This window comes from Podarcis raffonei, chromosome 9, assembly GCF_027172205.1.
Source record: "Podarcis raffonei isolate rPodRaf1 chromosome 9, rPodRaf1.pri, whole genome shotgun sequence".
NCBI classification, from domain to species: domain Eukaryota; kingdom Metazoa; phylum Chordata; class Lepidosauria; order Squamata; family Lacertidae; genus Podarcis; species Podarcis raffonei.
In genome coordinates, this window is record NC_070610.1 from 22638329 (window position 1) to 22660902 (window position 22574).

Sequence of the window (22574 nt, forward strand, 5' to 3'; positions counted from 1 at the left end):
AATGACTGCAACCGTACAAGAAAGAGAACTGTAGCAAAATGGATAATAAAGAACAGTTTCCTGGAAAACTGGATGCTTATTAGATTATTTTCTTAGGAAGTTTATTTTGGCTTGGGAATCTACAGGAACTTGGTAGAAACCAGGTTATAGGAGTGAGAACTGCCTGTCTTTTGGAGTCTTGTTCTAATATATATATTACTGTTTTTAAAGCTCTGTCAGTTGTCCAATAATTGTCATTCTCCAGGCGCTGAACAAGAAATATAGGGCAGCATTAGTCACACTCCACATAGACCCAATGAAATAGTTGTGCAAGTCCATTGACTTCGTTGAGTCTGTTCTGAATAGTGACCTCCTTGAACTTCAGATCAGCTCTGGAGGCCATGCTCATGGTGTCGTTGCCAAATGTAGTTCAAGGAGCAGTGAAATGTGGGACACTTTTTCCATGGTTGCCCCAGGCAGCATGGCCAGTGGTCAAGGATGATGGGCGTTAGAGTCCAACAACCAATACAGGGCAACAGGTTTCCTTTCTCTGGTCTAGGGGCAACCATGGAAAAAGTTTCCTACATTTCCAAGGGTTGAGGGGCAGTGATTTATTTTTTTTAAATTGAGCCACACCCTCAATGATTTGCTGTTGCTTTTATTATGTTTCATTGTGATTTTATAATGTTTTTTTCGGGGTATTTTTATATTATGTAGCCCATCATGGGGCCTCTGCTTAACTGGTGGGTTCCTAATAATATTATTCTTAATAATAAACAAAAATGTGAACTATATATACAGTCATACCTTGGATCTCAAACGCCTTGGCTCCTGAACAAAGCTCCCAAACGATCAAAACCCAGAAATGACTGTTCTGGTTTTCGAACATTCTTTTTGAAGCTGAACGTCCAACAGGGCTTCCGTGGCTTCCGATTGGCTGCAGTCTGTTTGACTTCCAAAACGTTCGGAAACCAAAGTGTGGCTTCCAATTGGCTGCAGGACCTTCCTGCAGCCAATCGGAAGCCGCGCTTTGGTTTCCGAACATTTTGGAAGTCGAACGGACTTCCGGAACAGATTCCATTCGACTTCCAAGGTAGGACTGTATGTGTGTGTATTTCAAAAACTCAAAATAGCCAAATCAACAAAAATGCAATTCTGTGCAGCAATAAAACAATATCAGGTGTCACCCACAGTTAAAAGCAATGTAAAACAACAAAATCAGTAAGGATACAGTTCTGTAAATCATAGAATCATAGAATTGTAGAGTTGGAAGAGACCCTCAGAATCATCCAGTCCAACCTCCTGCAATGCGGGAATATGCAGTTGTCCTAAATGGGGATCAAACCTGCAACCTTGGCATTATCAGCACCATGCAGTAACCAGCAAAGCTACCCAAACCTAAAGCCCTAATTCCGAAAGAGCGATGAGGCTAGAAGGTTGTACGCCAAGTAGCAAGGAGTACAAACCTAACAACTCCAGAATAAAGCAGCCACGTGAAGACCTGGTATAATAAAGGCATCAGGTTTGTGATAATAAAAAAGAATAGCATGTGAGAATAAAACAGGTCATGAAGGAGGTGCCACCTGAGCCTCGATGGGGAAGACATTCCATCTGAAAGGAGCCACTGCTGAGAAGACCCTTTTATCTTAAGGCCACCTGCCCTGTCTCAGCTTGCAAGTGTCACTAGGAGCAGAAAGGGCTGTGGGGTCTGGCTTTTGACGCAGCGAGCCGAAGATACTTGCAGACTCCGTGTGTTTGTGTGTCAAATGTTAAATTAATGCAGTTAAATTGGTTAAACTCTCGTTCCAAAAATAAGTGGAATTTTTCTGTGAGAAAAGCGAGAGTTCTGTTTGTATTTCACAGTGGAATACATTTGCATGACAAAGAAAAATAATAAGAAATGTGAAGAATTTGCCTGGGTGTAGGTGCTGGCAAATCATCAGGGATTTTGTTTACTGTTTTTAAAAGAGAGCCATGCTGGCACAAAGCAGATTAATTATAGCTGCATTTGGAATATCCATTGTTTTGCAAAGAAATAATGATTTCTTTGGTTTTTCTTTAACTGTTAAACATCCTCAAAGCGGATTTCTTCACAGTTTGTCAGGGCAACGGTTTCTGTTTTCACTCCACACTTCCTTCTGTTACTGTTAAGTGTTGATGGGGGGCAGGGTAGCCCCACAAGCACAGGATATTGTAGGCTGGAAAGTTGAGAAATCTGGGCGGCAATGTCCACCGGCAATAGTCATTTTTGCCTTCCCACAGGTAGTCTGCACCCTCCCCCCCAATGCTTGGAAAGGTGTCACACGGGTTACCTGGCAAACGTGATCTGTGCTCTGATTGGCTTAAGAATCGTGTTGGCTGTCACTCAAAACAATGTGGGTAAGGTAAAGGGACCCCTGACCATTACGTCCAGTCGTGGCCGACTCTGGGGTTGCGGTGCTCATCTCACTTTATTGGCTGAGGGAGCTGGCGTACAGCTTCCGGGTCATGGGGCCAGCATGACTAAGCCGCTTCTGGCGAACCAGAGCAGCGCACGGAAATGCCGTTTACCTTCCCACCGGAGCGGTACCTATTTATCTACTTGCACTCTGATGTGCTTTCAAACTGCTGGGTTGGCAGGAGCAGGGACCGAGCAACAGGAGCTCACCCTGTCGCGGGGATTCGAACCGCCGACCTTCTGATCAGCAAGTCCTAGGCTCTGTGGTTTAACCCACAGCGCCACCTGCGTCAGCATAAGTAGGTCTGAGCTAAAGAGCTCTTTTTATTTTCCACATTCTGCTTTCTCCATTTTGTCCTTCTCTCTTCCTTTTCCATTCTTAATGAAACCTGGTATAATTCGGCTGCTGGGGCCTAGAGTATGTTCATGCCAAACTCTGGGGTTCTGGGTGCGTTCTACAGGGCAAAAGAGTGGGATTTCACAGCGAAAAGAACAGGTTGTACTGTGCCCAAAGTGGGAAGGTAGCTGAATGCTAGCCCTGTTGTCCCTGATAAATGGAGAGGGATCACATTCAGCCAGTGCTATACCAGCTGCACTGGCTCCCAGTGGAGTAGGTTTAAGGTGGTGGTTTTAACCTTTAAAGCCCTATACGGCCTAGGACCCTCGTACCTATGGGACCGCCTCTCCTGGTCTGTCCCACAGAGGACCTTACAGTCTTCAAATAAAAACATCTTGGAGATCCCGGGTCACAGGGAGGTTAGGCTGGCCTCAACCAGAGCCAGGGCTTTTTCGGCCATGGCCCCAATCTGGTGGAACGCTCTGTCACAAGAGACTAGGACCCTGCGGGACTTGACATCTTTCCGCAGGGCCTGCAAGGCAGAGCTGTTTCCTCAGGGCCTGCAAGGCAGAGCTGGCCAAGGCACAGTCTGACCCCCTCCTTCTGTAATCCTCATAGAAGTCTAGCCCAATGGTTGCCATTAATTTGGCTCTATAATTGAATTGATTTTAGAATGTATTTCAATTAATTGATTGTGATGTGATGTAAACTGTGTTATTTTTACTGTTATTAGCCACTCTGAACCCAACTTCGGCTGGGGAGTGTGGGATATAAATAAAATTATTGTTATTATTAATATTATTATCATCAGCATCAGCATCAGCATCGGAGTGCTGTCTCTGAGTCCCTATGGAAGCGATTGTTTGGCCTCCCAGAATTCATTCCATGAGGGAGTTGTAGGGGATAATGTGGAGTGCGGGAACGTAAGGACACAAGAAGTGTCTGCTGGATCAGACCAATGGCCCATCTAAATTAACATCCCTGTTCTCACAGTGGCCAACCTGTGACAAACCCACTAGGCAGATTCGAGCCCAAGAGCCCTTTTGCTTCCTGTGGTTTCTGGCAACATTACTGCCCCTGACTTTGGAGGAAGAGCATAACCGTCAAGGCTCGGAGACTTGGATAGCCCTCTTGTCCATTGATTTGCCCGTTTTGCATATTTGTCTATTTTAAAGACATCCATGTTGGTGGCTGTTATGTACTGAAGTTCTCACCCTGGGCCAGCAGGGGGATACTGTAGATAGTTTTCACTCAGGTCCACATATGCAAATAAGGGATTGAAAGTGACGTTCAGTGATTGGATAGTTACAGAAAGTTGTTACAGTTACGTTGTACTGGAGCTCTATATAAGCAGGCTGACTGAACTCTTCAGTTCAGTTCTGTTCTGGCCTATGAATAAACAAGAGCTGTTTGAAGAATCGCTGTGTCGTCTGATATGTTCACCCACAACTTAACAGTGGCCATCACTGCCTCCCATCAGATAACTCAAGATTCAGGATGCTGCCAGCCTGCTCCCAGGGCAGTTGTGCAAGGAAGGGCATAAGAGGACTCTCCTAGCCTCCTCCTGAAAACCACGTAAGAGACAATCATGGTATTCTGTGCACATTGATATCCCCCCAGCACTTTTGCAGACCGAGAGTGAAGATGGAATGTCGAAACATCTCTACCACTGTGTTGCAACAGTTGGCTGTGGCTTCTGCGGTGTAGACTCTTGTCATAGCTAACCGGTTATTTCCTATGGCCTGACCCCAGAGCTAACCTCTCAAAATTGGACTTGAAAGCCAAAACTGCGGTCAGGACCCTGGGTGCTGGAACAATGCTTGGACAGCTATAGTTGGAACAGAGCTTTCTGGGAGGGAAGGGGTTAAAGCACATCCCATTCCCAAATGAGTTTCTGTTTTGTACGTGTGCCTGCTCATTTTATATCGGACTTCTCTGGACTCATCTCACAGATTTATTGTCCATTCCATTTCCCCATCCTGTTTCCATTTGAATTATGGCTCTTGGAGAGACGAGCAGCCTTAAGAGAGGGATCTTTCTTCGTTCCTCGGTTGAGCTGTAAGTTGTGTGTTCGTACTTAGGGGCTATTGCATGAAAAGGGCAGAAGTATTCAGGAAAAAGCTTTCTTTGATTATTTCTCTTTGGGTTGGAAATAAAAACATACCTAATAGCGGGATCCTTTCTTTCTGAAAGTCTTGAGCTCAGAGGACTATAGCAACTATAGCAAGAGTTAACAGGCAGTTTTGCCTCTGTGAACGGTGAATGATGTCAGTTAAAGCAAACCTTTAATTGTGTGCAGGGTTAGGAATCTGTGGCCCTCAAGTTGCACTGCATCACCCATCATTACTGACGATCGATGGGAACGGGAGTTCAACAACTTCTGGAGAGTCCCATGGTTTCGTATATTGGAAGAGCCTGCAGTTTCATTGAGCTGCACCTCGCTCTTGTTTACTGTTTTCTGGAAAGTGGAAATATTGCTTGTTGTGCTGGTGAAAATGCATTTGGCATTGCTGAAAAATTTGTTGCGGTTTTGTAGGATTTGACACAAATGCATTTGATGCAGCAGGAGTTGCACCTTCAGCTACCAGTAAGATGAACCTGCTTTTGGGGTTAAACTACTTCCCTGCACGATGGCTTTCCTGGCTGGTGCACAGTGCTAAACAAAGGATGCTTCTTTTTAAAGCATTCACCATTACTACCCGCAATATTGGGTCCACAAGGTACCACCGTCCTCTTTTTTTTTTGGTCATTAATATAAACATTCAGAAAAGCTTGCTGTGTAGCATCTGGGTTCTGAAGGGGGTGGAACCCCGAGATGAGTTGTGACAATTGAACGCTCTGTATTTGCCCATTGCTGCCATTCAAGTTGACTTTAGATAAGGAAAGATGACGTGATATATGAATGCCCGCTTCATTTGTTTGCAAATCCTAACTTAACCCTCGTGGCTTATATTTATCCTTGTGTATGGTTCTGGAAAGATAAAGGAACTAAATTGCCCTTATCATCGACTCCCTTTCCCCAGGATCTTTTGTGTACACAAAATCTGTCTTTATCTGCAACAGCACAGTTCTTGGTAATATCTTATTCTTGCAGGTGTGATACCGGCTGTGTAGACCACGGCTGGATCCCTGTTGGAGTTTTCCATAATGATTGTAGCTTGGCTATCCACACTTTTAACAGATCTGAAGCCAGTCTTGGGAATACAGACCCAATGGATCGTCTCTTCCCTAGAGCAACATCCCCACTCCACCCCTCAACTATAATTATATACCCTCCAACATTTCTCCGATGAAAATAGGGGCGTCCCATTCCATAATGATAATTGTACTATTTATACCCCACACATCTTACTGGGTTGCCCCAGCCACTCTGGGCAGCTTCTAACATATATCAAAACACCATAAAACATTAAACATTAAACAAAACTTCCCCATACAGGATTGCCTTTCTCCAGTGAAAATATGGAAAATATGAGAGTCATTTTGGACTCACAGCTGTCCATGGAGACGCAGGTTAATTCTGTGTCCAGGGCGGCTGTCTACCAGCTCCACCTGGTAGGTTAAGACTCTACCTGCCCACAGACTGTCTCACCAGAGTGGGGCATGCTCTAGCTATCTCCCGCTTGGACTACTGCAATGCGCTCTACGTGGGGCTACCTTTGAAAATGCCCCGGAAACTGCAATTAATCCAGAATGCGGCAGCTAGACTGGTGACTGGGAGCGGCCGCCGGGACCACATAACACCGGTCCTGAGAGATCTGCATTGGCTCCCAGTACGTTTCTGAGCATGATTCAAAGTGTTGGTGCTGACCTTTAAAGCCCTAAACGGCCTCGGTCCTTATACCTGAAGGAGCGTCTCCACCCCCATCGTTCAGCCCGGACACTGAGATCCAGCACCGAGGGCCTTCTGGCGGTGAGGTTACAGGGAACCAGACAGAGGGCCTTCTCGGTAGTGGTGCCCACCCTGTGGAACACCCTCCCTTCAAGGAAATAAGCACCCTTATGTCAAGGAAATAAGCAGCTATCCTATCTTTAAAAGACAAATGAAGGCAGCCCTGTTTAGGGAAGTTTTTAATATTTAACGCTGTACTGTTTTTAACACTTGATTGGGAGCCTCCCAAAGTGGCTGGGAAAACTCAGCCAGATGGGCGGGCTATAAATACTAAATTATTATTAATTATTTTTATTATTACTTCCTAAGGAAAAGCAGGACATTCTGGGATCAAATGAGAAACCGGGATGGTTTCTCTAAATCAGGGGCGTCCCTGGGAAATAGGGACACTTGGAGGGTCTGTAAGTAGTTTGTCGGCATTGATGTTAACAGTGGTTTGAGGTGGGTGTTAAGAAAGGAGGGGAGATTTTCTCCTGGGAAGGGGTCATACATTTGGGGCAGGAGTGCACATTCCCAAGGCAGGCCTCCAGGTTTGCTAACTGCCATTTGCAGGCAGCCATTGTTCTGTCCTGGCTCATTTCTAATTGGTATTCTCTCCCCCTCACTCTTTTTAGCTCTTTACAAATAAACAGCAGCAAAAAAGACTTGTGTTAAAACCCTTTTGCTGATTTTGCTTGCCCCCAGCCCCTTTTCTCTCTACATTTCCCTCTCTACCCACCCCCGTCTTTACCAAACAGCTTTCATAATTTTTTAAAAAATGTTACATTTGAAAGTAGAATTAAATTCAAAGTAAGAATAGGTGTGAAAATATGCCCAGTTTGCACAAACCAGATAGCAAGAGTTGTTGTTGTGTTTTTTTTTAAGGTTAAGCATGGAATACGCACCGCTCAGCCCTGCGCTGAGAAAATAAAATGGCTGCAATCTAGCATATGGTTATGCATACTTAAATCCCATTTATTTAACTAACCTAGTGCTGGATTGTGGCCAGTGCCTTTCACTGTTGCTTAGGACTCAGCTTATGGAAATAAATGAGAAAAGGGGGGAATCATTGAGTCATCTGACAGCAGCTGTTTTGAACAGAAAAGGAGCCTTGTCAGAAAAACTCCTCAAAGCAAATTTCTTTCTTGGTCCCAGTCTTTTTTTCATAATGGATATGAGCCCAGAAAAGCCCTTTTACAAAGTTACATGGAGTAGAAATGCCAGAATTTCCTGTAGGTTTTAATTCCCACCCTTCCCTTCCCTTCTCCAAAAGATACCAGGGACATTCCCCCACTTTCTTTTTTGTTGCAGCACAGGCTGTGAAAGTGCGAGGCTGTTCCTAAATTTGGACTATTAGCTGCTTAATGCTGCTTAATCTTCATGTCAGCAAATGCATGGCTACTTTGAGAAAGCTTTTATCTGTGCACATGTGAAGGATGACTAAAAAGAAAAGCAAACTAAGGAAAAGAAGAGTAACTAGAAATTGTGTTGCCTGTCCAATTTTGCACCTTTGTACATCTCCTTCTGTCCACCTGCCCTCTCCTCCTAAACTACTTTCCTAGCCCCTTAGCGAGGGGAAGGGAACAATGCTATTGATCCTTTGCTTTTGCTGCTTCCCCACTGGAATTTCATAGGGGAAGACCCCACAGAAATGTGACTTTCATCAGGAGGCTTTAATGTCTTTGTCGTATCAGGAACCTTACACCAGACCTCTCTGTCTTCTCACAACATTTACTTGATCACAATCCCCGGAGCGAATTGATGAGTAGCTTCCTGACATGATGCTAAAGTAAAAGGTTGCTTGGCAATGGATGGACACCTCAGACTTATCTGCTCATGAGTTGTAGCCCTGGATATAGCAGGAGCGTTAAAGAAAATATAGCACTAATAGGATAGCTCAGTTGGTAGGACATGAGACTATTAACCTCAGGGTTGGGGGTTCGAACCCCATGTTGGGCAAAAAGATTATTGCATTCCAACTCTATGATTCTAATTGATAATCTAAATGTTGTGTTACATGTGGGGGAAGCATCCATGCTTTGATGGCTAAGGATTAATGATTGCTATGTGCAGGGCTTTTTTTCAGCGGGAACTCACCGGACCTCACTTCCGGCACAGAAAAGCCCTTTTACAAAGTAACATGGAGTACAAATGCCAGAATTTCCTGTAGATTTTAATTCCCACCCTTCCCTTCCCCAGAAGATACCAGGGACATTTATCCCCCACTTTCTTTTTTGTTGCAGCACAGGCTGTGAAAGTGTGAAGCTGTTCATAAGTTTGGACTATTAGCTCAGGTGGGTGCCGTTGCCATTATAAGAGAACAAGGTGAATTGCAGTACCTCTTTTTCTAGGAAAAAATAGCAGTGGTTTTGTGTAAGAGATGTGGGAATGACTGGTCAGGAGTGAATGTTGACAGCCAGAAGTGAGCAACAGTCAGCCTCACAGCTGTATAGACCAGGGATGGGGAATCCGTGGCACTCCAAATGTTGTAGGACTCCAACACCCATCATCCCTTAACCAGCAGCTATGCTGACTGGGGCTGTTGGGAGCTACTGTCTGACAATATCTGGTGGGTCACAGAATCCCCATATCTGGTACTGATGCTTCACTGAGCAGGACTTGGAGAGGTAATTTCGATCTTGCTGAACCAGAGTGAAAGAACAGTCTTATTCCTTAAGCATGTTTTCACGCGCCTTCTGGACATTTGGTTTCCTATTGCTGGTCATTCTGTGTAGTCTGTGTGAGAGGGTGTGTGCATGCATATGCAATCCCATTTCCACAAGAAAGAAACAAAATCTTACTTCTAGATAATCTGTACTTTTAAGATCCAACCAAGAGAAATCTGTGCATGAGAGAGAAAGAGGGGGAGAGATCCTTGTCCACACATCCAGAGTTTGGCCGGCCATTTCCATAACAGCAGTTCCCACTGCAGAAAAACCCAAGTCCTTTTTTTCTCCTAGTTTACGAAAGCCGCTTGTCTCTTTGATAACCGGAGCTTCTGCATTGAGAACAGCCCAAGGTTCTCATCTACACTTTCAAGTTCCCTTCTTTGCTTCCATCTGTTGCTTTGCAAATTCGACTGGCTCAGATATTGGGAGAGAATTCCAATATGGGAGAACCATGTTTAGATTATAAGGGCTTTTGGTTAACTGCTGTTTTTCTGGAAGCGTTTGGGTAAAGAGAAAGAGCAGACCAGGGCAAGTGATAAACACACAGCTGAAGGCAAAACAACTCAGGCTGCTTTGCCCTGATCATTTTGGCACTCCTGCCTCCTGAAGGGTCACAGGAAGAGCCTAATGAAGAAAAACATCTGATGGGAGCTGCTAACAGTATTATGAAATGCACAGCTTGAAATGCCCCAAGTTCTTCCTTTGTTCTTATGCTACCAGTGATTAAGTGAGCTTCATTGTTTTGCAGCATCTCTGGATAGTCTTAAGAGCTGCTGCGTATGTTACACTTGGCCTGGAGAGGTCAGCCACAAACATGGTTTTGTGACTGTCAGGGTATAGCCTGTGGATTCTTGATGGTGCACACTAAAAACCCATGGCAGTTGCTGACAGGAACATCCAGGAGGAGTATGGCTATTCTCCACATGCCAGCAGCAAACCATGTACCAGGGATCACTTGTGCAAGGCATGTTGGACTGACCGCCTGCCGGTGGAAAGTCCCACTGATGCCCTAATTCTGTTGTCAGCTCCCTGGTGCAGCTGGCTAGAAGGAGGTACTGCAGAATGCCAAGTGGGATGATCAGGCTGAACCTTGCTAGCTCAACAGCTGCTCACAAAACAGAAGGGACAACTCCAGTGGTGCTCCATCTTCTCCTGTTAAACCTGCCGTATCTCCTTAAGCTGTGCAGATTGTTTCTTCATAGAATCAAAAGGACCCCGAGGGTCCAACCCCCTGCAATGTAGGAATCTCAAGTAGATCACCACCCCTCATGGGAGCCTGTTCCACAGCTGAACAGCTCTTACTGTCAGAAAGTTCTTCCAGATGTTTAGTCGGAATCTCCTTTCTTTTTAACTTGATTTCATTGGTTTGAGTCCTACCCTCCGGAGCAGGAGAAAACAGCCTTGCTCCATCCCTGAAGATATTTGAAGGTGACAATCATATCTCCTCCCAGTCTCCTCTTTTCCAGGCTAAACTTCAACCATTCCTCATAAGGCTTGGCTTCTAGACCCTTGATTATCTTGGGTGACCTCCTCTGCACACATTCCAGCTTGACAACATCCTTCTTAAATTGTGGTGCCCAGAACTGGACACAGTACTCCAGGTGTGGTCCGACCAAGGCAGAATAGAGTGGCGCTATTACCGTATTTTTCCCTCTATTACACGCAGATTTTTTCTCCTAAAAAGTAAGGGGAAATGTCTGTGCGTGTTATTGAGCGAATGTGTGGTCCCTGGAGCTGACAAGCGCGAGTGAAGGCAAAAATCAGGCAAATATCAAATTGTCCGGAGAAGGGAAGCCTTGAAAGGAGGAAGCTCTGCCTCAGGGTCTTACTGCCCACCCGCTTCTGTTTCCTTACTGTGTTTGCTCAAACGGAACAAAGAGCAGAGAAAACCCCTCCCCTCCAGGCAAGCAGAGTGGAAAGCAGCAGAGCGTCCTTCTAATTCCTCTCCGTGCGTCTGGGACTCGAAGGCAACATGCAGGTTGGGGGGGGGAGAGAGAGAGAGAGCTGGTTGGCTTGTGTGTGTGTGGGGGGGGACTTTTGCCTTCCTTTCCTCCCTCCGGTAAAACCCCTCTCCTGCATTCTTAGCCAGCTGCTTCTCTGCACACCCCTCTCCTTGTCGCTTCTATGTTTTTCCTTCCCTCCCTACTTAAAACGTGGTTCCAATCACGGATCCACATGGATCCTCAGGATCTTTGCATTGAGTCACCCCAAATTCACCATCAGATCACATAGCAATGATCTGATGCAAAAACAGGGCTGCAATGGTGCAAAAACATGGTTACAAAGCACGGATCCACATGGATCCTCAGGATCTTTGCATTGGGTCACCCCAAATTCACCATCAGATCACATAGCATGTCCATGGCTACAGCCTGCACCAAAAAAATCACGCACCCACTGTTGCCTGGGGCTGCAATGGTGCAAAAACGTGGTTACAAAGCATGGATCCACATGGATCCTCAGGATCTTTGCATTGGGTCACCCCAAATTCACCATCAGATCACATAGCATGTCCATGGCTACAGCCTGCACCAAAAAAATCACGCACCCACTGTTGCCTGGGGCTGCAATGGTGCAAAAACGTGGTTACAAAGCATGGATCCACATGGATCCTCAGGATCTTTGCATTGGGCTACCCCAAACTCACCATCAAATCACATGTCTGTGGCCGCAGCATGAAGCACAAAAATGATACATCCACTGTTTCATTCAGAATTTTTTTTTCTTGTTTTCCTCCTCTAAAAACTATGTGCGTGTTATGGTCAGGTGCGTGTTATCGAGCGAAAAATACGGTACTTTCCTTTATCTATACTTGTGTTGATGTAAAGCAGATATTGAATTGTTGCTAGATTTACTACCCTCCTTGCCTTCCTGCCTGCCTTGCCTTGCTTCACTCCACAGACCAGCCTTGCCCAACCTGGTGCCCTCCAGATCTTTTGGGCTACAGCTCCCATCAGTTCCCACCGGCATGGCTAATGGTTAGGGGTTGGGAGTTGAAAATCCAAAGTATCTATAGGGATACAGGCTGGGGAAGACTCTCTAACTTGAGTTACAGACCATCTGTTAGGTTACAGCCAGGTCCTTGCCTTCAGTCCCTGGTGTATCTCACTAGAGAGCCTCTTATGATAGGGCTGCCATAAGCCCAGGTTTTCCAGGACATGTCCGGGAATTGCTCAGAAAAATGGCATCCGGGTGGATTTTTGCTGAACAAGCAAAATGTCTGGTGAAACCCGGACGTATGGCAAGTAGGGTGATTTTAAAAAAAAAAATCAAAGAAAAGCCCCCAAATGAAATTTTTTGGGAGGGGAAATGCCCCCCCCAAAAAAACTCAACAACTTTGTCCAGATTTTCATTTTTTGGAATATGGCTAGACTGGTGACTGGGAGCGGCCACCAAGACCATATAACACCGATCTTGAAAGACCTACACTGGCTCCCAATACGTTTCCGAGCACAATTCAAAGTGTTGGTGCTGACCTTTAAAGCCCTAAATGGCCTTCGTGCAGTATATATGAAGGAGCGTCTCCACCCCCATCGTTCTACCCGGACACTGAGGTCCAGCGCGAGGGCCTTCTGGTGGTTCCCTTGCAGCAAGAAGCCAAGTTACAGGGAACCAGGCAGAGGGCCTTCTCAGTAGTGGCACCCGCCCTGTGGAACACCCTCCCACCAGATGTCAAAGAGAAAAACAACTGCCAGACTTTTAGAAGACATCTGAAGGCAGCCCTGTTTAGGGAAGCTTTTAATGTTTAATAGGTTATTGTATTTTAATATTCTGTTGGAAGCCTCCCAGAGTGTCTGGGGAAACCCAGCCAGATGGGCAGGGAATAAATAATAAATTGTTATTATTATTATGGCAACCCTATCTTACGATGCATATGACGTGTCATAGAATCATAGAACTGTAGAGTTGGAAGAGGGGCACAGAGTCCTCTAGCCCAGCCCCACAATCCAGGAATCTTTTGTGCCACATGAGCTTCAAACCCACAGCCTTGAGATTAAGATGCTCTCCAGCACTTCTTGCATGTAGAAAACTAGAAAGTCAAGAGATGCTGGAGCAGAACCTAAGGGCAGGCATTTATTTTTTTATAATTATTTTATTTTTAGATTGGGAAGTGCAGTTCTCTTCTTCTTCTCCTCCCCCACCCCCTGAAATCTGAAGTGGTACAGTCCCAGCAGCTTTACTTATTCCAAATGTTTGTGGCTCAGCTCTTAGCAGGGAATATTTGACCCTTCTTGCCCACTCCTTCCGCTGCCCCACAAGGGCAGTAGTATGCTAGCACTTGCTTTCAGGGGCTATAGAAGGAGAAATGCCACCTGTTTTAAATTCCCTCCCCTTACTTTCTATGCAATGAGATCCAAAAGCATCCCTTTAGCTGGAGCCTTGACTCTTGGCACACCTGTGAAAACTATTTATTCACTGTAATGTTTTGATAGTGGGATTCAAATCTAAATACGACTGTGGGGTGTAGCTCACCCCACCTTGTTGGTCACAGTTGTGAGTGTGCTTTCTGGTCCATCCATCCTGCCAGCAAGCTAGCATCAGATTGAATTGGTAATTTGTTCCGGTTGGCCTCAAATGCTCTCTCTCTCTCTCTCTCTCTCTCTCTCTCTCTCTCTCTCTCTCTCTGTCCATAGTTTTTATCTGATCACAAATTAAGCACTTAATTTTTCATGAATGCCATTACACAATCTCTCGAACAGTCCCCCCCCCAATGTTTTAATGCTTGTTTTAGACATATGAACAGGCTTAAAGAGTAGATTTTGACATGATTTTGAAGGAACTGTTTTAGTTGAGGCTTCTCAGGAGAAGATCACAATACCTTGGAAAGTTTCCCTTGAAAAGACGAAAACAAAAATAAGGGGTAAAAGCTGGGTGCTGTCCTCTTTGTTCCGCAGGAAAAGACTTGTGTAAGCAAATCTTCAGTACAAAAAATATTTTTAAAAACTTAATAATTCATAAATCACATAAGGAACATAGGAAGATTATAATTCTTGCTCTGTAGAATCCGCTGTCCATTTTAGAAAGTTGTTTGTTTGCCATGCATGTGGGCACTACTAAAGTCATCACAACCCAATTTTGCAGGATGGTTCCTGAGATCAAGGATTGGTTCTGCCTATGTCTGAATGCAGCTAGATGCCATGGAATTTGAAGATCTGTACTGGTTTTAACCCTGGTTGCAAAAAGACAGTGATTTTGGGGGGCACTATGTGGACTAGGACCCATGTACCTACGGGACCTCCTCTCCTGGTATACCCCACGGAGGACCTTAAAGTCCACAAATGACAACATTTTGGAGGTCCCAAGTTGCAAGGTGGTTAGATTAGTCTCAACTAGGGCCAGGGCCTTTTCAGTACTGGCCCCGACTTGGTGGAACGCTCTGTCACAAGAGACTAGGGCCCTGTGGGACTTGACATCTTTCCGCAGGGCCTGCAAGACAGAGCTGTTCTGCCTAGCCTTTCGTTTGTATGCAGTCTGACCCTTATGTTTCCCTCCCCTTATGGTTTTGATCTATGGGCTACTTTTAAAATGAGGCTGCATTTTAAATGGCATTTTAACCTGTATTTTAAATTGGTGTTTTTCCCCCCTGTTATGTTTTTACTGTAATTTTAAATTTTACTGGTGTTAGTCACCCTGAGCCCGGCTCTGGCTGGGGAGGGCAGGGCATAAATATTATTATTATTATTATTATTATTATTATTATTATTATTATTATTATTACAGTGGTACCTCGGGTTAAGTACTTAATTCATTCAGGTCTGTACTTAACCTGAAACTGTTCTTAACCTGAAGCACCACTTTAGCTAATGGGGCCTCCTGCTGCCACCGCACCGCTGGAGCACGATTTCTGTTCTCATCCTGAAGCAAAGTTCTTAACCTGAAGCAATATTTCTGGGTTAGCGGAGTCTGTAACCTGAAGCGTATGTAACCTGAAGCGTATGTAACCCGAGGTATCACTGTACTGTAATTGTTAATTACCTTCATATTGCTACAAGAATTATGAAAGTATCTTTAGTTTTGCTGTTATTTAAAAAGTAGTAAGAAAATTGTTATTGAACAAGAAGATGTTTGTTTGACGACATTTCCCTTAGGCTTTGTTTTATATAACGCTGACACACACAAAAGCTGCAAAACCCTGAGTGGAAAATGTTGAAAGTGTGGCTATCCCACAGCAACACAATTTTGTTTTGTTGTAATTGGCAGGGGTGGAGTGTGCCTAAACTATTAAGAGATTATGGATCGCATTCTTTGGCTTGTAAGAAGTAGATGTTTAATTTTAAAAGAGGAAAGGAATCTGCTGCTCTTCCCTTTCGGAGGTCGTGAACTTGAGCAGGAATGAACCCAACTTCTTTTTCTGGGCAGCTGTAGCTACTTCGCTGCTTGCCATTTGGGAATAACGATTTGGTAGGCGTGTGGTGGCTACTGGCAGGCCTCTCTGGTTTGCTCTTGAGGAGACCATCTTCAGTGGGTATAATGGATACGTGTGAAGGTTGGCTGTCAAATGAAAGATAACGTTGCTTCATTTGATGGGGAGGGGGGGAAGCACAAGGCGAGAAGGAAGAAATATAACTGCGTTAATAACAGCCCTGTGTTTTAAAAGAAGCTTTTTAAAACTTGCCGGCTGGCGATACAGTTCATGTTCAAGCATTTGATGTGGTGTTCGTTGTCATCTTGAAATGTCTACTTTTCAACACTTGTCAACTTTTCCCTTTTCTTGCGAGGAATCCTATTCGGAATAAGGGAATTTCCCTTAAAAAAAGGGAAACGTTGACAGCTATGGCGAGGAGAGCTTGCTGTTGTGGGTGGTGGTTTTGTGTGGTTGCTTTGTCTGTTATGATCTATGATTTTGGTCCCTTTTATACTGTTACAGGTTTGGGGTACCAGTGTTTGGGAGTGCAAAAGTGCCCACGATTCTAAGGAGTTAGTGGATGTTAGAAATTACCGGATGCTAGAAATTACTCAGTGCTGAGAGTCCTCCCCTGGAATGCTGTTTATTTAGCATGGCAAATGTGTTGATAGCCCATCAAAGGAAGATGCTTGGGTCTGGGAAACGGAGGTTGCCAGGGTAACAGGGGTGTGATGGTACCCATTTAAAAAACAGAGGTCTGGAGAAGGGGGGCAAGCTTACAGAAGGGGAGGGGTTGCGTTTGGCAAGGCATTCTGGGAAGAATGTAGGAGGAAGTAGGAGAACTCCATGTGGCGATGGCTGGAGGAGGCAGCACCGAGAGACCAGGGGTCATCAGGACTGACTGCTGCCCTGGAGCCAGTCTTGCTGAAGCTATGAGAGGAGTGACGAGGGATTATCTTAGGCCATAATGTTCTGCACCCCCTGCATCAAAGGCTTCCAGCTGTAAAGATGTGTACGATAAACCATATTTCTTAAAGACACTAGATTCTGCTGTTCCTTGCTTTCCCAATGGAAACACAACGCTGAGTGAGTGTCTGAAACTCCCTGGACTCTTGCTACCACTTGGCAGAGATTGGGGCTGGTGCACAACCTCTGTAACTCTACATTCCTGTATCAGTGTGAGGGGTAGTTAACCTCTCGCACCACAGTGGTAATGTCTGCAAGATCTCCTTATAGGTGGAAGGAAAGAATGGGAGCCATCCCTATCCATTTGTTCCCCATTTGAGAACACCAACTGCTCAAGTGTGTATGGTGGGTATTTGACCAAAAATGGAAAGAAGAAGAAGTCTCAACGAAAGAAGAATGGATACAAAAACTTGTGGAATATGCAGAAATGGCAAAACTTACCAGGGGGGAAATAAGAAATCAAAGATTTCAAACTTTTTATAAAAGAATGGAAATGGTTTATTGAATATTTACAAACAAACTGCAAACTGATAAGAACATTGGCAGGAATATTGTAGTAACCTGCAGTTTTATTAGAGTATATCTTTCAAGTAGATGAATAAATAATTTGTTCATTTATTAGTAAGTTAATAAAGTTAATTTGGAATATGCAGGAAAGGTAAAAAAAAAAAAAAGGAACCACAGAAAGAGGGAAGGGGAGTTTTAAAATGTTAAAATAATTGTAAAACTATTGAAATGTATATAACTGAAAATCATATATATATATATATATATATATATATATATATATATATATATGGAGTGTATGATGGGACCCACCTGTTGGTTAATTTATCATTAAATCATGATAAAATAAATAACAACTAATGCTGTAAACACACTTGTATCTAACTTTTATTCCCTTTTTAGGTTGGTTCTGATCAGCAAAATATCTAAACCTGACCATTCTACTCAAAATATCACCAAGGAAGCACCCCCCCTCCCTGCACAAATACACACAGAAAGCTATTTTCATGCATAAAGGTCCTTAGAAAATTCTTGCAGATAGCAAGAAGGAAGCCTGGGGAAAGTGGAGAAATTATACATTAAAGGGAGACACTTTCCACAAGCCTTCAGATTGACTGTGGTTTAAGGGCAACCCGTTGGACTTCAACAGGAAGCCTAGGGTTTTTTGAATCCCACCTCAGCTATAAATGAATCTTGTTGTGGGTGTCTTTGGGTGTCACTTATCTCACAGAGTGGCTGTGAAACTAAAACGGGATGGCTTGTGAGTAAGCTGCACTGGGAGATGGGTGGAACGAAATGTAATAAACATTTCCCCCTCTCCAATTGACGTTAGTGTAGCTGTCATCCCCCTTGCAGAATGCTGCAGGGTTTGGAGGTATAGGAGGAAAGGTGGAAAATAGACAAAAGTTCATAAGCATACACTTCCTTCTGTGGGAGAAGGACTTGTTTCTTTTAGCCCTTGCCTTCACTTTCCGGCTTCTGGGCTATGGGCTGAATTCAGAGAACATGGAAGTCTGTAAAAGTTCAGTCTAGGATTTTTGCAATGAGGCTGGCAGTGACGGCAAGCTGTGAGTGTGCTGATGTTGGCATGCCAAATGCCATTGCGATTAGTGAACTGATCACTGCACACTGAAATAATAAAGAGTGCAACTCTTGCGAAACCGTAGAAGTACAAAACAAACAATGAGGTTGAAAAGGAACAGACAAGCTTGAAAGGAGGGACAGTTTTCCTCAGTAAGTCCCTGGTTATGCAAAAGAAATCCCAGTGGTAGTTGAGACTTAAAGAAGAGTTAACAATTGTCTTCCCTCTGGGTATTTGTTTCGTTTTTGTTTTACATTAAATAGATGGTTATTTACATTAAATAGATGGCGGGCCAGCTGAAAATAAATATCACAATATGAGTTTGACTTATTCTGTTGTCAAATCTGATTTGTATTTTGCACTAGCCATCGGGCAGAGATAAAACAGAAGTGGCTTCAGAATGCAAGTTTGCAAATAAGTTACATTTTGCCACAATACAGACATGAATAATCAACCAAACCTATAAAGTATCTACCTGTGCTATAATTTTACAAGCAGCAAAAGCTAAAAATATGCCATTTATTTAGTCAAAGTGTCGTGGTGACACTCATTATCGCCACTATGTTGAGTGAGTATCACACTTGTACAGTGGTACCTCATGTTAAGTACTTAATTCGTTCCGGAGGTCCGTACTTAACCTGAAGCTGTTCTTAACCTGAAGCACCACTTTAGCTAATGGGGCCTCCTGCTGCCGCCACGCCGCCGGAGCTTGATTTCTGTTCTTATCCTGAAGCAAAGTTCTTAACCTGAAGCAATATTTCTGGGTTAGCGGAGTCTGTAACCTGAAGCATATGTAACCCGAGGTGCCACTGTACTTGAATTCTGGAGAGAAAACATAATGAAATCCACTCTTCTGTTAGCCAACCTAAGTCCCACATACCTTCAAAAATCAATAGTTAAGGGGACTAGCCCCCACTCTGGCCTACCTGTAACTCAAGCACTCTTATTGCACCATCTCTTCCAATATCTCACTGAGCTAGATATTTCAGATCACCCCACAAAGGATGTCACCTTCGTAGGCCTGTTATGTTTTTGTACAGTTGATGCATCTCAAGGTTCGAGTAAAAAACAAAGTAGATCCTGCAGGCCTGAAATCTGCCCAACCCTCTCTGCAAAAGGGCGAGTGGGTCCTTTGCTTGTTCATAGGTAAAATTTGTGACCTCCTGTTCCTCACTTGCAAACTTCATAGATCTCTGGGTATATGTCTTGTGGTTCTTGTGGTTTTTATATAAGCTAGTCACAAAAATGTCACACTTTTTTTCTACAAAGAATGAGGACCAGTGAAACCCCTACAGCTGTGGATAGATATGATGCATTTGAGTTTATATTTCAAAACTTTACTTTATTACATAAGAAAGCTACATGTTGGGTCCAGAATTGGAAGACTAAGTAAACTAGGAATCATCCAGGTGATCTAGGTTAGGAAGGGGAAGGAGATAATCTTCTCTGATTACAAGACGACATCAATTTTGCTTGCTTCTTCAGGACAATATTGCCTTGTTCTTAAGAGGCTGTAAGGAATTGGGGCTTAAAGAATCTCAGCTTTTTGACCCAGTAGACCTGCAGGACAACTCAAGCAAAGCAACGGTCAGGTAAGTAACACAACACCTACATTTCTGGAATTACATGTCTGCATTATATCTATAATATATTTTTTGCTATGTGGAAAGGTGTGTAGAATTTCAAGATTCATGGCTTTCTCTAGCCTACTCTATCTGCCGTATTCTTGTGCAAGTGGTAGCTCCTAACAAGGAATGGAGGAATCATTTTTTTAGCTGGTCTATGCCAGGTTCACATTCATTCAGAAGTCTGCTGTGCCCCCATTTTCTCCTCAAACTGAAATTCTTTTTTTTAAAGATCCATTTGACAATTCAAAAATTTGTATTTTATCACAAAATGATATTTAAATGCACATCTTATTTCAATATGTGCATTTTGAAACATTTTATCATTTAAAAACCCCACAAATTTTCGGATTATTATTATTATTGTTTTGAGCCAAGAACAGTAGTGGAAATTTGGAGGAGTGCGGAATCCGAATGAAAATCATGCTCTGGGGTTCTGCACCAGAAGAGCCAATTCATCTCTGCATCTGTGCACCTGCATAACCCTGCCAGTCTTCCCCATCCCAGCCTTGTCCAGGTAAACTGCAGCAATGCCAGTGGCTAGAGGGCAGCACCATGGCTTCATCCCAACACGTGAGCTGCTACTGGCATAAGATTAAAAGTGGGCCTTCTGTTTCAGTTTGAGATTAACAGCAGATCCCAAGACCCAAAGTAAAAAGAATGTGAAAAGAATGGTGTTGCATGAACAAAAATAGAAATGGTGGCAACTGACTTTTGAATTGTGCATTCCATGATTCACACCCTATTTAGCAGCATTTGTGTTATTTAATTAATTTTTTGTTTCGTTTTATACATTCTGTAAGAGCTGTACAGTGGACATTGGTAAAAGTTGAGTTACAGCAGGGGTCAGGCCAGTCCACTGTCCCTCAGACCTTGTGGGGGGCTGGACTATATTTTTTTGGGGGGAAATGAACGAATTCCTATGCCCCACAAATAACCCAGAAATGCATTTTAAATAAAAGCACACATTCTACTCATGTAAAAACACCAGGCAGGCCCCACAAATAACCCAGAGATGCATTTTAAATAAAAGGGCTCATTCTACTCATGTAAAAAAACGCTGATTCCTGGACCATCCGCAGGCTGGATTTAGAAGGCGATTGGGCTGGCTCTGGCCCTGGGGCCGTAGTCTGCCTACCAATGAGTTAAAAGGTAAAGGGACCCCTGACCATTAGGTCCAGTCGCGGACGACTCTGGGGTTGCGGCGCTCATCTCGCTTTATTGGCCGAGGGAGCCGGCGTACAGCTTCCGGGTCATGTGGCCAGCATGACTAAGCCACTTCTGGCGAGCCAGAGCAGTGCATGGAAACACCATTTACCTTCCCACTGGAGCGGTACCTATTTACCTACTTGCACATTGATGTGCTTTCGAACTGCTAGGTTGGCAGGAGCAGGGAAAGAGCAACAGGAGCTCACCCCGTTGTGGGGATTCGAACCGTTGACCTTCCGATCGGCAAGCTCTAGGCTCTGTGGTTTAGACCACAGTGCCACCCGCGTCCCCATACCCATGAGTTAGAGGATCACTAAAGGGAGCACCAGTTTTCTTGGCTTTTTAAAAAAGATCTGTGCGCTACACTCTACCCTGGACTCAGCGGCAGAGCATATGCCCGCGCTGCCCAGGACGGGGCGCACTTGAGGGGTACGGGATAACCACTCGGGTGCACAAAGCAGTGCACGCTTCCTGCAGCCGGGGGCGGAGTGAACCGCCGATGGCGGACATTCGGTGCGCCACCCGCCTGCAACTCCCAAGCCTCCCCCGAGCTGTCAAAATGAAGGGGAAAGGAGGTAATGCCGCTGGCAAAGTGGTGCAGCTCCCCCTTCCCCCAACGGCTTGGGGTAGGCTTGGGAGTTGCGGGTGGGCAGTGCGCAAAATGTCTCCCCCCTCAGCGACGACACCCAGAGCGGTCTGCCCCCACCGCACCCCACCTCCTCTTCTCCTGCCTAGACTGCTGCCAGTGAAGCACTTCTCCTTGTTGTAGCAAAGGCAGGGAATTCTTTTGTGCCCAGGAGCACAGGAACTGATCCAGGAAGGAACAAGGTCCAAATGTCATTGGAAGATGCATGTAACAAGAAAGGGGACTCGGAAGCTGCTGAAAATGATGAGCAGGCCAAACAGGAGTAGGATTGGTGCTTGGGTGGGTGACAGAACCCCATAATCAAAATGCTGGTTCATGGGTTCCCAGAGAGGTGCATAAAGGATGGCAATACCAAGCAGTCAGGCATGTCTGAGATGTTATGGGGCATGTGAAGGAGGACCTCCTCCCCACATGGGGCTTGGAAAATCCCAGTGAGATGAGCGAAAAGGGCTGCCCAGCTCAATGGAACCAGAATCCTGTGCAAAATATTTACTGTAGTTTTAACATTTTGCCTGGGGCACTGAAAGGTCTAAATTCCAGTCTTGATTAAAATATAACCTGATGCTTTGAAAATGTATGCTAGGGTGGTATTGAGATTAAAGTATTTGTTTGGGGGGGGGGGGAAAGCAGCTTAAATTTATGGCACTTGTTCATATTTATGCTACCAATGCTTCTAAGTAGGCAGAGAAATTAAGTACCTTGTTGTTGCAGATTAAAGGGGCTTTCAAGATGGTTTATAGTGCTCATTAAAGGATCCTCAAAAGCTTGATGGCCCTATGATTAAACAAACCATCAGCCTGTTTAGCTTTTGATGAAAATGGTAGACTGTGCGTCTGAGTGTGCATGAGAGAGAAGGAATTCAGCAAAATAGCTGTCCCTTGCCACCCACCCACTCATATAC

At 44.5% G+C, this 22574-nt stretch overlaps 1 protein-coding gene across 2 annotated transcripts in view; it reads left to right on the top strand.

Annotated features, from left to right (window-relative positions):
• Positions 1-22574, top strand: part of LIMCH1 (LIM and calponin homology domains 1) — a 215049-nt gene that overhangs the window by 102846 nt on the left and 89629 nt on the right. For both annotated transcript variants that reach the window (XM_053403907.1, XM_053403908.1), the window contains exon 3: positions 19679-19785. In XM_053403907.1, coding sequence (XP_053259882.1) covers positions 19679-19785 — 107 coding nt within the window. The remainder of the gene's footprint in view (positions 1-19678; positions 19786-22574) is intronic.